The sequence below is a fragment of the Dermacentor silvarum genome, chromosome 5 (assembly GCF_013339745.2).
Source record: "Dermacentor silvarum isolate Dsil-2018 chromosome 5, BIME_Dsil_1.4, whole genome shotgun sequence".
In the NCBI taxonomy this organism is placed as follows: Eukaryota; Metazoa; Arthropoda; class Arachnida; order Ixodida; family Ixodidae; genus Dermacentor; species Dermacentor silvarum.
In genome coordinates, this window is record NC_051158.1 from 51,902,591 (window position 1) to 51,918,717 (window position 16,127).

General features: G+C 48.3%; 1 protein-coding gene across 1 annotated transcript in view; it reads right to left on the reverse strand.

The window, feature by feature from the left end:
* The window catches only part of LOC125945633 (uncharacterized), a 42,555-nt gene that overhangs the window by 10,492 nt on the left and 15,936 nt on the right, over positions 1-16,127 (reverse strand). Inside the window, exon 5 of the mRNA XM_049667838.1 lies at positions 749-874. Within this exon, the coding sequence (XP_049523795.1) occupies positions 749-874 (126 nt within the window). The remainder of the gene's footprint in view (positions 1-748; positions 875-16,127) is intronic.

A 16,127-nucleotide genomic window follows, 5' to 3' on the forward strand; every position in this document is an offset into this window, starting at 1 on the left:
GGATATTGCGTATACAACAGCGCTCACATTCACGAAGTCACCGATTCACTAAGACTTAGAGCCATGGGACTGCGCTCGGTATCATGTGGACTATGTCTCCCATGATATCGTGTACTTAAAGATAAGTTTAATAACGTGTGGTTTAGGTTTACTTGGACGCATTCAGACACAGACAAGCTTCGATTCATAGCCAGTCAGTTTCGTTGACTCACGCCCACTTCGATTCCCCTCGGCTCATTCCCGATTCCGACTCGCATTTACGAGGACTCACTTCGACTCACTAAGAGTCTGGCGCAAAGGTGGTTCTGAGTCTGAGTTCAATCGATTCGTGATAGTCTGCCAATTTAAATCGTCAACCATCGAATCAATCCAAAGATCATCAAAGCTGAAACGAGGAGGAGTATAAATACACTGGCTAATTGACTCATTGATTCTCGTCATTTTCCGGCGGCTTCTCGGCGTACATTTAGACTCATATCGAGTCACTCCCGATTCAGACTCACACTTATGAGAACTGACCGACTCATCCAAACTCAAGGAATTACGCCCCATTCCAACTCATTTCCGCTTACTAAGGCTCGACCTCAAAGGTGGTTCCGGGCCCGAGTGAACCTGAGTGAGTAGACTCATGAGTGAGTTTGCCGACGTAAGTTCACAGTGGAAATAGAGTGATCTTTCAGTCAAACAAGGAGTGGTAGCAATGAATTGATTGGTTGATTGATTGATTGATTGATTGATTGATTCTTACCAGTTTTTGGTGGCTTCGAGTCGCCGCCTTTGTGGTCCCCACCTTTGTGATCCACACCTTTGGGCTCACCGCCTTTGTGTCCTTCACCTTTATGTTCGCCTTTATGGGCCCCATCCTTGTGGCCCTCTGAAATAAAGGTGAAAAGGGAGGCTTTTTTTTCCAGCACCAGACCTCACACAGTCGCTGTATCCCCGTATTTTTCTCACCCCCGGCCCCGTATCTGTTGTCTTTTTCTTTGTATTCCTCAAAGGCAGAATAAGTATAGATTAGGAAAGGTAACCAATTATTTTGAATTTAATTGTTAGGTTGTATACGTGCCAAAACCCCGATTTGATTATCAGGCACGCCGCAGAGGGAGACTCCGGAATAACTTTCACCACCAGGGGATCTTGAACGTGCCCCCAATGCGCGGGGGACGGCAGTCTTTGCATGTCGCCCCTATCGAAATTCGGCCACCGCGGCCAGGATTTGATCCCGCGATCACGTGCTTAGCAGCGCCACACCATAGCCGCTACGCCACCGCGGTTGGTGTGATTATTTTGATCTTTCTCGGGTTTCCTTTGACGCTGTACAAATCTCTTGTCGGAGTCTGCAACCGTTTCTCGATAAACGGAACGCAGCGAAGGCACATCGTCCGGAATCGGATGCCTACCGAGTCGCTTTTGCCGTTCGGTTGCAAAGTGCAAAAAAATTCTTTAACTGGTACTGCGTTTCATCAGACGTGTGCAAACACCGGCATTTTCATCATATTTTTACACTTGCAGATGCGATGCAGCATCGCATGCAAAGTTTGACAGCCCTCGATCAACACTGAACTAAACGTTAACGCTGTGTAATACGGCGTGAGCGAAAACACAATTAGCACGTCTCGGAAAGTAATTTCCGTGCTTTCCTCGGCTACATGATTGATAACTTCTGCTTCATGATACACTTCCACCAATTTATTTGTGCTAGTGACGCGACAGTGTGTTTCTTTTACAGCATTCGCAAATTTATGCAGGTGTTTCATGCGGCTGTATTCTTATGAATCTCTTCTTTTTCTGTTTTCTTTTTGTTTTTACACCCAAGCTGTTTATCACTAGGGTTCTCTGCATTTTTCTTGTCCGTGAACAGTTTTGCGTGTGCAAAAGCTCAGCTCCTGAATTTGGTGCAACAATCGCTTCATTCTATGCAAAAGCTTGTATGTCTCATCACCTGGATATGCATCTTCAGTAGATTAGTTATTAATAGGCACCATTTTCAATATCAGTAGACTCTCAGGTAGATAATAAGGGTTTCTCAAACATTTGCCGCTGTGCGACCCACGTCGGCCATGTGTACGCTCACACCGCCCTCCCTTTGTCGTCGTTCCAAGCGCTCGCGTGCCTAGTTTCCTTCCGCTCTCCCGTTGTGGCGGTCCGTCGCGCGTGCCTACTTTCCTCCGGTTGTCCGAGGTGGGCGGTAGTCTCCCACGCGAGTGTCAGCCGCCGATCAAAATAAAAGTTTGTGTTCGTGTGTCTTTCTTCGGGATTACCGCCGTCGCCGCTTAAGAGAAATAAAAATTGCTTACCACCTTTTATCTAAATTCTTTGTCTCCTCTATGTCGTGTGCTAAACTGCTTCGCTAGTAATCCACATTCACAGCAGTGTAATGGCGCGTGATAAATATATATATATTGTCCGACAAGGTTTAGGCAGTCAGACTATTCTTCATTATCCCGAGCGAGAGCCCCGCCACCAGGCCCCAAAACGGTATATGTACAGATGATAATATGAGGCGTATGAATAATGCTCACACTAATTTCCCCGCGCGCGCAAGCGGCCAGCCAGGCCGCGACTTAGCCAGGAGGGAAACGCCGAACGAATCGCTTGAGACGCGCAACGTGAACGATCTCCGAACCACGATAACGATGGTCCGAAGAAACCTCGACGGGAGTAACGGGGGATGTTCACGGGGGATGTTTGTTCATTAATAATGAAGGGTCCAAGGAAGCGGGATTCAAACTTCTTAGTGGCTATGGTGTTGGGCTGCTAAGCACGAGGTCAAGGGATCGAATCCCGGCCACGGCGGCCGCATTTCGATGGGGGCGGAATGCGAAAACACCCATGTACTTAGATTCAGGTGCACGTTAAAGAACCCCAGGTTGTCCAAATTATTCCGGAGTCCCCCACTACGGCGTGTCTCATAATCAGATTGCGGTTTTGGCACGTAAAACCCCGTAATATTTCTTTTTCTCAAAATTCTCGCACCAACCGGGTGTTCGAATGGGCATCCAAAGGAGCACTTCCTCTCCAGGACGAAAGAAGACGTCTCGACGCGTTGTAACGTTGCTTGCGATCTAGCTGACTGACTTCTGTGTTGAAGCGAGCACGTTGACGACATTCGTCAAGTCTCGAGACGAACTGTTGGGGTATACTGGCCAAGGTGTTAGTTGGGGCATTGAAGAAAGCGGCGTCGATGGTGAATGTCGGCGAACGGCCGTAAACTAGGAGCGGTGGCAATGAATTGTTCTTCAAGCGGACCGCTAACACTTAAAATTTCTAAGTGCATGCTCCTTTCACTTCTGCATTATGTACGCATGACGAACGCAGTAAAACACGCTTCGGTTTGAGGGCACGCTTGACTTTTCTAAAGTTTCGCGGTATCATGGTCGCAATGAAGGCGACGCATTTTCGTGTGCGGAAAACGTATGCATTAGTTTCCGCGCGTCGCAAAGTGAGATATTCTGTTAGATTAAGTGTTCTGGTAAGTGCCAGCCATAGTGCAAGATAATTAGTGCCGATAAGCATGCTACAGCTGCATGTAACGTCGCTGTGCGCTGTCACAGATCCTTTGCAGAGACATGACACTGTGTTGTGGCGAAGCTTTAGTTGCTGACAAAAAATAACAAAAGCTCACAAGGTATAAACTAGATTTCATTCGTACCTCAACAAACTTATCCAAACAGGGCTGCGGTTTTCGAAATGCGTTTCATACCTCGTGTCAAGCTACTGAGGGAAGGATGCGATGAAAATAAGAATATTGCCGCGAAGCACTGTTTGTTTTCTTTTGAAACGCCTCTGAAAGCTTCTCTAATAGCATCGTTGGCTACGCCATAGGTGACCAAAGCGGGCTTGCTTGAACACTCTAAGAAAAAAAAAATTGCGTAGCTTGCACTGAAGGCGCAATGCTAAAGAGACAGCGGAGCTGATGGGCACCTAGCTAGTCCTGGCTTGCTAGGGTAAGCACTATACCAAGTCACTCCCAGCATTTTCCGGGATTTATTTATTATTGATCGATTATCCATGAGCTATTGATTGGCTATAGCAAGGCACTGGCCACGTATTTGGGCTATGCTAAGCCTTACCAAGTCATCTCCAGCCTTTTCCGGAATTTATTGATTATTGATCGATTACCAATTAGCTATTGATTGGCTATCGATTGGTTATCGCAAGGTATTGGCCACTTATTTGGGCTAGGCTAAGCACTAAGAAGTCATCCCCAACATTTTTCGGAATTTATTGATTATTGATAGATCATCAATTAGCTATTCATTGGCTATCGATTGGCTATTGATGACTGACTGCTTAAGTAGTCCCAACCATACATAGCTAGGCTTTGTCAGGCTCAGCTTCGCTAGTTCACACGGGTATGTGCCATTGCGCTTGGACCCTTTTCTGCACTACCGCGATGATCGGCCCATATTTTCTGTTCGCACGTTACGGACTAACGCTCGGATTAAACAGCTCCTCTGTTAAAGAAAAAAATTACTCCATCTCCCGCTAAAAGGAACCATGCGTGGATGCGAATCAGCGGGGAGATGGTTAGGTAGCTTGAGCAGGAGATGGTTTCGCGGCAGCGGCCCGGCCGAGCGCTCATCGCGACGCTGCACAGGAGAGAGAATGAGGCGCGCGCGCTCCGTCATGTTCATACCGCGGAACTACCGCGGCGCCCCCAGCGGAGTATGCAGCTGTCGCACCACCTGTCATGCGCGCCGCTCCGGATTCCTAGAGGAGAGAAAGGAGGGGCATAGAAGAGGAGAGAGGGGGGAGGGGACGCGCAAGCGCTGTGGGGGTGTGGCACGCGGGCGCCGCTCTATACAGGATTCCTAGAGGAGAGAAAAGGGGAGCGTATGAGAGGAGAGCGAGGGGGAGGGGACGCGCATGCGCTGTGGGGGTGTGGGACGCGGGAGGGACGGACAGAGCCGCCGGCAAGAAGTGCTTCGCATTTAAAAAAACGAATACTTTGGGAGCCCTTGTATTTTATTGCGATAGCAATTATATGGACACTTCAACCGGATTTCTGCCGTCGGCGTCGCCGCCGCCATCGCCATCGCCGTGAGGTTCCATATAGATAAAATCTTCGCCGCGCGCCGTATGCCCAAGCGGAAGCGTGCGGGGACGCGCGCTATCACGGAGAGCGAACGCACTCAATCTCCCACGCGCAAGCAAAGAAGCGGAAAGCGCGCCAGCGCCGGAGGGAGCAGGGGGGGGGGGGGGGGGGGGGGCACTTCTCTGCCAACAACCGCGCTCGTCGCTCGTCGGCACAGTCTCTTATCTCTCCCACGCGCAAGCAAGGAAGCGGGAAGCCAGCGCCGGAGGGAGCGGGGGGGGGGGGGGGGGCAGGGGCACTTCTACGCTGCCAACAACCGCGCTCGTCGTTCGTTCGACCGCACCGTGCGTCTCTTATCTCCACACGGCTCTGACCTTTATGCGCCGTGCATTCGCCGCTGAGTTTCCGTTGAAGCGATAGACCGCACGTACAGTCGGGCGCGATATGAAGGTGATCGCGCGAGCGTCGACCAAGAGCGAGAACAGCGCCAAGGCCCAGAATTCAGTTTTGAGGAGAGGGAAGTACTAGGCATGTCTCCCTCACTCTTTTTGCTGTTCCTTAAGCAGCGGTCACTCCCGCCCGAGGAAAGTGCTTTTTCAGTGATTTTTTTTTTTTTCTTTACTGGCTTCAAGCAAAGGCGGGGACGGAGGCGGGGACCATTTTCTCGCGAAATGAGATTCGGGGTCGCATCAGCATCGCAGCAGTTATACTCTTCAGCGTAAACCCTTTACGAAATTTCATTGGTTGTAGAAATCAGTGAAATGACGCAATGCCTATTTTTTGTAAAACATCGCACATCAAATAAATGAAGCGAAGCCAAGGATCGCCTTTAGTAGAACTTTCCCACCAACGTTGTTATCATCCTGAAAGATAAGAGCCCACAAAGTTATGATTGATCGCAACAACTGGGAAGGTAAAAATAGAGAGAAAGAGCGGTGAGTTCGCTATGGGAGTGATTGTCGCAGCATGGAACAGCTAACGAAGGAGAGAAGAGCGTGAAATCTTGATTTTTATATTTCCTAAACGTGCCGCTAGGGCCCTGGTACGCTTGGCCGGTCGACGCTCGCGCGATAACCTTCATATCGCGCCCGACTGTACCTTGCGCTCGCTGCCAGCGTTTTGACAGTCGTTGGCTGCAGTCATTCAGTGTGATCTATTCATGTTTGTTTGTGCGCGCTCACACCACACTTGTTCATTCAGTTAGTAATAGTCGGGCCACATTTTCCAACGCACGCTACACATGCAATGCTGCCCAGATCGGCAGTGCAGCACTACAGGTGTGTCCCTTCGCACGCGCTGCCCACGGGAAGCGCTTCTCATCAACACCACCGTTTCACACGCGCCTTCTCGTGGTCATCGAGTCTCTCTTCATGTCGGTCTACTTACGTCGCAGCACACCTGCTTACTTAATCAGCTCATGTTTACTACAATTCATATTGCTACCAAGGCCGCTCACCTTACTTCGTATGACATCGCTGTGTTGCTATCGCATTCATTGCTTCGCCCTTGGGGCGAAACTGTGACATTTTTTTTTACTATGCTTTGCCAACATTTTTAAACACATTACTGCCTTCGTTCACAGCCTCGGGCATCTCGCCCCAGCCTCGTCCACACACTGCTCAAGAAGGCTGCAAGTGAACGAAAACAGTACCGACATCTTTTCGCCTCCTCTTTTCAAACGCGCCGCTGATCATTTCTGCCTTGCGTTTTCGTGAGAAGACCGATGACACAGCGTCAGGCTTTGGGCATTGCCTTTTGAGCGGCATGCCGAGGCTTTTCAGAAAAGCACAGCCGGGCTGGTCACATAATCATCGTCGAGGAAGTGGTCCGCGCAAATATAGTCATTTTGTAGAGGTCTCCAGGCTGGGCGTGATGGCTGACAGGCAGGTATCCAAAGTTTACGCACCTTCTCGTCTCTGGGAAACGTGCGCGACGGCGTGTCACGGCCGACGATGCTGTTATAACAGCAATGTCTGGGCATTTCCTTCCGCCGCGACGAACGCGTCAATACCAAGCGACGACCGCGGGATGGCTCATGTAAGACGCACCATTTGCGTGGAGCGCCGACGAGGATAATGTTTCAGACGGACCACGTGCGAAGATCGCCGAAATGGGTGGAACTCTGCAAGGGACCGACACCCCCGGAAATACTGCGACGGCTGTGGCCGACCTTGGCCACGCGCGCGAGCGCGGGTGGGTGTTATGACGTCAAATTTCAACTTCTACCGGTGACCGCTTGGAGGCAAGGTGCAACAGAAAATCGCAAAAAAAGATGTTTCTCGTTCTTTTTTTTTTCAAAGCAGCTTGTTGTATTCGTCATTTTCAACAGTTCAACTTTTGTTCCGACACAAAAAACCACCCGCCAACTTTTGTGTCCGTATCCCTTTAACAGCTTCGCTGTAAAGATGTCGCAGTTTCACCCGAAACGCGATGCATCAATTGCGATAGCAAATCAGTAGAGAGCTATACGGTGTAATATAGTAGTTTTATCAGCTGTATGAGCTTGGACAGGTAGCAGCACCAGCAACGCGCAAAACTGTTGTCGACGCCAGCGGCGTTTTGCCCGCGTTCGCACCGAACGCGCGTGGCGTTGGTGACTGTTGCCGGTGCCTCTGGCGGCGGCTCGGAGACGATATCAGAACGGGACACTCGTCATAGGCGGAAAGTTTTCATTTTTCCGGGGGAAGGGGGGGGGGGGGGGGGGGGCTGGGGCTTGACCAGCTTTCCGAACCTCACCCATCATCATCATCATCAGCCTATTCATGTCCACTGCAGCTTATATATATATATATATATATATATATATATATATATATCATCATCACCATCATCATCAGCAGCAGCCTATATTTATGTCCACTGCAGGACGAAGGCCTCTCCCTGTGATCTCCAATTGCCCCTGTCTTGCGCTAGCGTATTCCAACTTGCGCCTGCAAATTTCCTAACTTCATCATCCCATCTGGTTTTCTGCCGACCTCGACTGCGCTTCCCTTCTCTTGGTATCCACTCTGTAACCCTAATAGTCCACCGGTTATCGATCCTACGCATTACATGGCCTGCCCAGCTCCATTTCTTCCGCTTAATGTCAACTAGAATATCGGCTATTCCCGTTTGTTCTCTGATCCACACCGCTCTCTTCCTGTCTCTTAGCGTTAGTCCTAAGATTTTTCGTTCCATCGCTCTTTGTGCGGTCCTTAACTTGTTCTCCAGCTTCTTTGTTAACCTCCAAGTTCCTGCCCCATATGTTAGCACCGGTAGAATGCAATGATTGTACACTTTTCTTTTCAATGACAGTGGTAAGCTCCCAGTTAGCATTTGGCAATACCTGCCGTATGCACTCCAACCCAATTTTATTCTTCTGTAAATTTCTTTCTCGTGATCAGGATCCCCTGTGAGTAATTGACCTAGATAAACGTACTCCTTTACAGACTCTAGAGGCTGACTGGCGATCCTGAATTCTTGTTCCCTTGCCAGGCTATTGAAAATTACCTTTGTTTTCTGCATATTAATCTTCAACCCCACTCTTACACTTTCTCGGTTAAGGTCCTCAATCATTTGCTGTAATTCGTCTCCATTGTTGCTGAATAGGACAATGTCATCAGCAAATCGGAGGTTGCTGAGATATTCACCGTTGATCCTCACTCCTAAGCTTTCCCAGTCTAAGAGCTTGAATACTTCTTCTAGGCATGCAGTGAATAGCAGCGGAGAGATTGTGTCTCCTTGCCTGACCCATTTCTTGATAGGTAACTTTCTACTTTTCTTGTGGAGAACCAAGGTCGCTGTGGAGTCCTTGTAGATGTTTGCCTCTTGTACTCCTTGATTACGCAATGCCTCTAAGACTGCTGGTATCTCTCATAGAGGCATATATATATATATATATATATATATATATATATATATATATACCTTTATTAACATATATATTACCTTTAATAACAGTTACACTGGAAACTTCGTGTGACCTCCAAAGACTGTTCACTTGAGTGACGAGCTTCTATGAGTATTTGCAAGACCTCAGAGTAGGAGACAATTCAGTTTTACAGCCCGAGTCCCCTCGCACCGCCAAGAGACTGGCGTCTCTTGGTTGAGACATGCGACAAGCGGATTCAATTAAGCACGTTAAGGAGATACATGTGTTTTGTGTGCATTAAGTAGCACAAGCACACATTTATAAAAAAGCAATGTGATGCCTTGTAAAAGACTTAATACAAAATATACAATCAAGAACTCTTTTCCTGACGAAAGGTCAGTTATTGAGAAGATAAGACAACATAGAAACATTAAAGGATACATAACAATTTCTGAACACATCTTATGACTAGAATTATTTGCACAAGTATAATGTGATTCCATAACGCCATAGGTTTATTACATGTCAAAGCATGCCTTATGCCACTGGTTTCGTTTAAATTCCGGAGACAGAACAAAGGATTATAGAGTAAAAATTATCAGGTGCCCAAATAAATAAACGTATTAACTGTAAAGGGTTTATTAGAGATCGGAGCAGCGCAGCGTCGACAGTCAAACGAGACACAGCTTTCAAGCACGAGCGCCATTGCGAGCAAAAGCGCTAGACCCACTAGCGTCTAGGCCCACTAGAGCCGGACCCACTAGCGTCTCTCTTCGCTACAATTACCCCGGGGGTGATAATTGGGAGCCGTCTGGCGACCTAACAGCTGGTGAGGATGACAGGATTGTAGTATGGCTTGAGGCGGTCGACGTGGACAATGTCTCGTCCACGACGGCGCTGGTCCGAAGACGGTTCAACTGGTTGGATGACAAAATTCACGGGAGATGCGCGTTCGACGATGCGGTAAGGGCCTTCATACTTCGGGAGTAGTTTCGATGAGAGGCCAGGGGCGGTGAACGGGACAGAGAGCCACACAAGCGCGCCAGGAAGCAAGGTGACCGATGGAAGTGGAGTCGCCGCGAGTGCTCTTCTAGCGCTCTTGGTCGTTGGAAGTAAACGCACGTGCGAGGTCACGGCATTCTTCAGCATGCCTTGCTGTGGCAGAAATAGGCGAGCCCTCGGATGCATCCGGCCGGTAAGGTAAAATTGTGTCGATGGTGTGCGACGGGTGCCGACCGTGTAGTAAGAAAAAGGGCGAAAAGCCAGTGGTGCTCTGAGTAGCGGTGTTGTACGCGTAGGTGACGAAGGGCAGAATGGCGTCCCAGTTCGTGTGGTCGGAGGCGACGTACATGGAAAGCATGTCGCCGAGCGTGCGGTTGAAGCGTTCTGTGAGGCCATTGGTTTGGGGGTGGTGCGTCGTAGTTGTGCGATGAATAACGTGACACTCTTTAAGAATGGCTTCAACCACTTCCGACAGGAAGACACGTCCGCGATCACGGAGCAATTCCTGGGGTGGACCATGCCGCAGGATGAATCGGCGAAGCAGGAATGAGGCAACATCGCGCGCTGTAGCTGCTGGGATAGCGGCGGTTTCGGCGTATCGTGTGAGGTGATCTACTGCCACAATGGCCCAGCGGTTACCAGCCGACGTTAAGGGTAGTGGCCCATACATATCAATTCCAACGCGTCCAAACGGCCGGGTAGGGCAAGGTAGAGGCTGCAGACCCGCCGGCGAGAGCTGGGGTGAAGATTTCCGGCGCTGACAGTCGGGGCAGGAGCGAACGAACTGTTGAACGTACTTGTACATTCCTCGCCAGTATACAGTATAGCGCTGTCGAAGGCGCTGGTAGGTTTTGAAAACTCCCGCATGTGCGCACTGTGGATCGGCGTGAAAGGATGCGCAGATTTCGGAGCGCCTAGCGTCTCTCCTCGCTACATAACAAATAAATAAATAAGACAGCGATATCTCAAAAGCGCGAAAGGCCTCGATAGCAACTTATAGGAACAACGTGGATTGTGTTATTGAAGGCAAATGTAGCATACGACGAATAAAAATTAATAAGGAAAATGCACAGATAGACTAGGGAGTTTTACATATAGCGCAACCACGCGTCTTTTCTTACCCAAATGCCCTCAGTCTGCTTGCGCTGTTATGGACCCCATTTTCGTTCCTTTGTATAACTTTTTGCGTTGTTTTCTAAGCCAGGTGGTTTGCTTTGACTTGTAAGTTGGTGCCTTTCTATCTCCTATTAAAGACATCAGTTTGTTGTCTGATGTAATGATTTCACCATCATTGAAAAAGTGTTCGCTCGGGCACTTGACCTGGAAATAAACTCGTCGGCAATCTTACTCAAATTGATTTTGCGGTAGAGTTCTTTGTGGGCGTGAAAAAAATGCCAGATGGTTCAAACGTGCTTGTCCAGTCGTCGACCGCAAGTACATTTTCAGTCGCCGAAGGCAAGAAAAGGGCCTCTTGGTTGTGGTCGATGAGACCGGTAGGGCCAACGCAATTTTTTTAGCTTGGTCATTTCCCGCAAAAGGTTTCGCAGGAACCTCACGGCGACCGTGACGGCGACGCCGACGGCAGAAATCTGCTTTGGAGTGTCCATATAATTGCTATCGCAATAAAAAAGTGTGCAAAGCAATCTGTAGCGAGTTGAACATACAGCAACATATTGATTCTCTAGACATAGGTTATCCATATCATTAGAAATAATTGTTAGTTGGCTACCTCTTTCTCTTTCAATATATAAAATTTTGTCAATGTGTACACATTGAAATATAATGTGCATGATGTTCAGACTGGAAATTAAAATAACATGTCGAAGCGAAAAAATACGGATGAGGGAGGCGCCGTTGGTGCTTCTAATGCGCTTGTTTTCCTATTTCCAGGATTTTCAGAAAGAAAGCGAAAGTATGAATAAAGGCAGTGCACGTCCGCGTCAACAATGGTGCAGTTTGCTTTTAGTCACAATAACATTTTAAGGGGAAATGTAGAGGCAACTCAAAAGAAACCATAAACGGTTTGGGTAACAGGATCCTGGTAGTGACATTTTAGGAGCGGGAGGGGGGGGGGGGGGGGGGCTTCGGCATCGCTGCCCCCCCGCGGAAGACTTTGGAGGGGGCTCGAGACCGGGAGCTCTCGTCGAGCAGCGTCGGAAGGCTTTACCACCTTCTCGCCTCGTAACGTTTTATATATATATATATATATATATATATATATATATATATATATATATAGGCATTTGGTGCCGCAGCTAAACGTCGCCTCCACTCCCTCCCTCCCGTCCCCCCACGGCCTTTCTCGCGACGGAAGAAGTCGCGTTTGCTCTCCGCCGTGCGTTCGCTCCCCGTGAAAGCGTGCGTCCCTCGCGCGCTTTCACTCGCACATACAGCATACGGCGCGCGGCGACGATTTCATCGCCTTTGGACTTTATACGAAACATCACGGGGACGACGACGGCAGAAATCCGATTGGAGTGTACATAAAATTGCTGCCGCAATAAGAAGTTGGCGAGCATCTGGGTCAATAAAAAACATATTTGTTACCGTTAGCCCACGATGCCGACATATCCACCTCTACAAAATTCAGCTTACAACTGACACACGGTTATTTTTCGGTGTGTCAGCCAAATCGTCAATTCATTTTACTTGAAATAAACTTTTCTTAGTGTGTCACTAACAAACTTCTCAAGCAGCATATATCATTTATGCAAATCACCCATATGAATGTTTTTCATTAGCACAGGTTTTGTGTTCGCGGTGAATTTTGCGCCACAAAGAAAGGCCAAGTGCTCGTACTTTCAAACGCGAGTCTTTGCAGCTGCCCTTTGAAAACACACGCGCCGGCAGCCGCCAGTTGGAAAAATCAAGGGGACAATTTCTACAGAAGCTGACTAACTAGTGAGACTTGTCAGAAATGCGTAAGCATTATTTCCAGTCTCTCAACTTGCCCTCATACAACGAATGATTGATTGAGTAGGCTGGTTACGCACCCCGGCTCACTGTGTCAAGGATAGGGAAATGTGCTGCAAGTATTGTAATCATCTAATTGGTGAACCTAAGTAGTCGGGATTAATATTATTTGGCGCAATTGTTATTGCGATAGCAATTATATGGACACTCCAAACGCATTTTCGCCGTCGCCGTCATCGTCGCCGTGAGGTTCCGTATGAAGTCCAACGGCGATAAAACCGTCGCCGCGCACCGTACGCTGTGTGTGCGAGTGAAAGCGTGCGAGGCTGAGCCGATAACAGCAGCTTCATATCGCGGCACGCGAGTGAGGAAGGCGGCCGGAAGCGCGCGGTCTTCATTCGCGCGCGAGGCACGGGGAGGAGGCGACGGAGACGGTGGGGGGGATGCGTTCTGCTCTTGCGGCTGCTGCTCACGGAGCTGCCGCGCGGGCGCCGAATCTTGAAAGCGATCTGCGATGTGGCCGAAGTGTGCGCCCGCGAGGGCCTCATCTTAAAAGCGATCTGCGATAAGTACAAAGTGCATGCGCCGAGTGCCGGTAGCTACGTGTATACGCTGTGCTTTCGACGTTTAGTTCGCGTTGAAGCGAGAGCCAGCGCGAAGGTCAATTTGCTCACTGCCGCTGGCGCGATTTCTCAGTCCAGCGTTTTGACGAGTTTCCACGGTCATCGAGCGAGATGTGTTCATGTTTACCTGTGCGCGCGTGACACCGTGCTTGTTTATTTAGCTTAGTAAGCGAATATTTACAACCTTATACGGCCGATAAAACTACTATCCTGGCTTCGTATAGCTGTATACTAATTTGATATCGCAATCGATGCTTCGCCTTTCAGGCGACACTGCGACTTTTTGTAATCCTAATTAATCTGAAGTAGGAACAAGTCTTACCAATTTCATTTAATTACACATGAATATGCTAATAGACCGATAATAGACCACCGAGAAACAATTTTCATGTATTTTAAGAAGTTACATCGGCTGTTCATTGCAGCATGCGAGGCGAACGTTGAAAAGTGCCTGCTGCTCTTTCATTTCGGTATTTACCCGCTGATTACGCGTTGAGTATCGTATTTGGTCGAGCTTTGTATGTAGTACATGCTGATGTACGCGGTCGTGTTGCATTACTATTTTTGCACACGTGCATCTCGGTGACTGCAACGTTATGTTTCCTTAGCGACGGACATAATAGGATTTGTATACCTGTTGGAGACAGGTTGGAAATGCGGCGCCGAAACTTTCGTGCCCTAATGATGCTTACCTACATGGGTTTCGACTTGCAGACTTCGGTAACAGCGGTATCTAGAAGTTCTTAGGTAAGCTAGGCGGCGTTTTTAACATAAAAACGCCGATAGCCAAACATCGCCAAGTCGTCGATAGCCAATCAATAGCTAATCGATAATCAATCAATAATCAATAAAATTCGGGAAATGCTGGGGATGACTTGGTAGTTTTTAGCCTAGCCCAAATACGTGGCCAATACCTTGCGATAGCCAATCATTAGCTAATCGATAACCGATCAATAATCAATAAATTCCGGGGAAATGCTAGGGATGACATGGTAGTTCTTAGTAGAGCACTGCACGGGCCCGGGCCGGGCCGTCCGAAGCGTTTGTCGGCGGGCTCGGGCCGGGCCCGGGCTTAAAGCCGCGGGCCCGAGCCGGGCTCGGGCTTGAGGCCGCGGGCCCGGGCCGGACTCGGGCTTGAAGCCACGGGCCCGGGCCAGACTCGGGCCCGCTCATTGAAGGGCCTAAGTAGGCCTTCGAGCACACGCGACCGTTATGCATTGCATGGTTCAATGCATGCTGTGCCAAGTTGAAGTGACACGTGCAAGATGACTGTCATCATCATCATCAGCCTATATTTATGTCCACTGCAGGACAAAGACCTCTCCCTGCGATCTCCAATTAACCCTGTCTTGCGCTACCTGATTCCAATTTGCGCCTGCGAATCTCCTAACTTCATCACCCCACCTAGTTTTCTGCCATCCCGGACTGCGCTTCCCTTCTCTTGGAATCCATTCTGTAGCTCTAATGGTCCATCGGTTATCCATCCTACGCATTACATAGCATGCCCAGCTCCATTTTTTTCCGCTTAATGTCAACTAGAATATCGGTTATCCCCGTTCGTTCTCAGATCCACACCACTCTCTTGACTGTATATCTTATCAGATGACTATATCTTATCAAAGAAAATAGTAAAACAGATGAAGTTGTCATTTTTAACAGCGGAGCTGTTTCAGCCGGGCCTAACGTCTCCGCTGAATCTAAAAATGTGGGCCGATCCTGGCAGCAGTGCAGAAACGGTCCAAGCGCAATGGCACATACACCTGTGAACTAGCGAAGCTGAGCCTGGATAAGTCTAGCTGAGAATGGTGGGGACTAATTGCCTATTGATAGGCAATTGATAGCCAATCAATAGCTAGTCGATAATCGATCAATAATCAATAAATTCCCGAAAATGCTGGGGATGACTTGGTAGTGCTTAGCCTAGCCAATAAGCCAGGGTGCCCATCATCTCCGCTGTCTTTTTAGCATTGCGTTGCCAGTGCAAGCTACGAAATTTTTTTTTCTTTTCCGCAAAAACGAACACTGTTTCAGCGTAAGTAAAAATAAATTGTACAAAGAACCACTCCTGAAACCATTTCCATGTTACCGCTTTTGCGATCACACTATTACCAGTGTCGATACTATGGCATTATTTTAGCGCTAAGGCCAGTTACTTTTGTGCTTCAATGCATAAAACAGCGTTTTCCTCAAAAAGTTAACTGGAACGCCCATGCATTTCGTCAGACACTTTGAAAATTAATATCTCGAAACTGGTTCATTCCTGAGAAGTCGTTCCAAGTGGATACGCCTTGCGAACTCGGCGGCTAGAATTCGCAGATTGAAAGATGTGCCGTAAAATAATTAATTAAAAAGTTAATTTGCGTAATTACGTTAAATATTCAATTAGGCGTTTTGACCATCCATTAGGCCGTCCATGTCAGAATTAGCTTGGAACTACATAAAACAATTAGCCTCCTTAGAGCGTCGTCGCATTAATACGAACACAAGAAATCCTGAGATATGATCAATTCCATACTTCAGAACTCTCTATAAGCATCAGTCGTTAATACATTACCTACCATTCACTTTGAACAGATACAAAAATGGCGGTAATTTCAGTAAGAAAGAACTCAGCTGACACTTTGGTCGCTTGTAATGTATCTGATGTGATTATTATGCAGCCTTTGTGTGTGGTTCTGAGTATATATTGTAAATCCTGTTT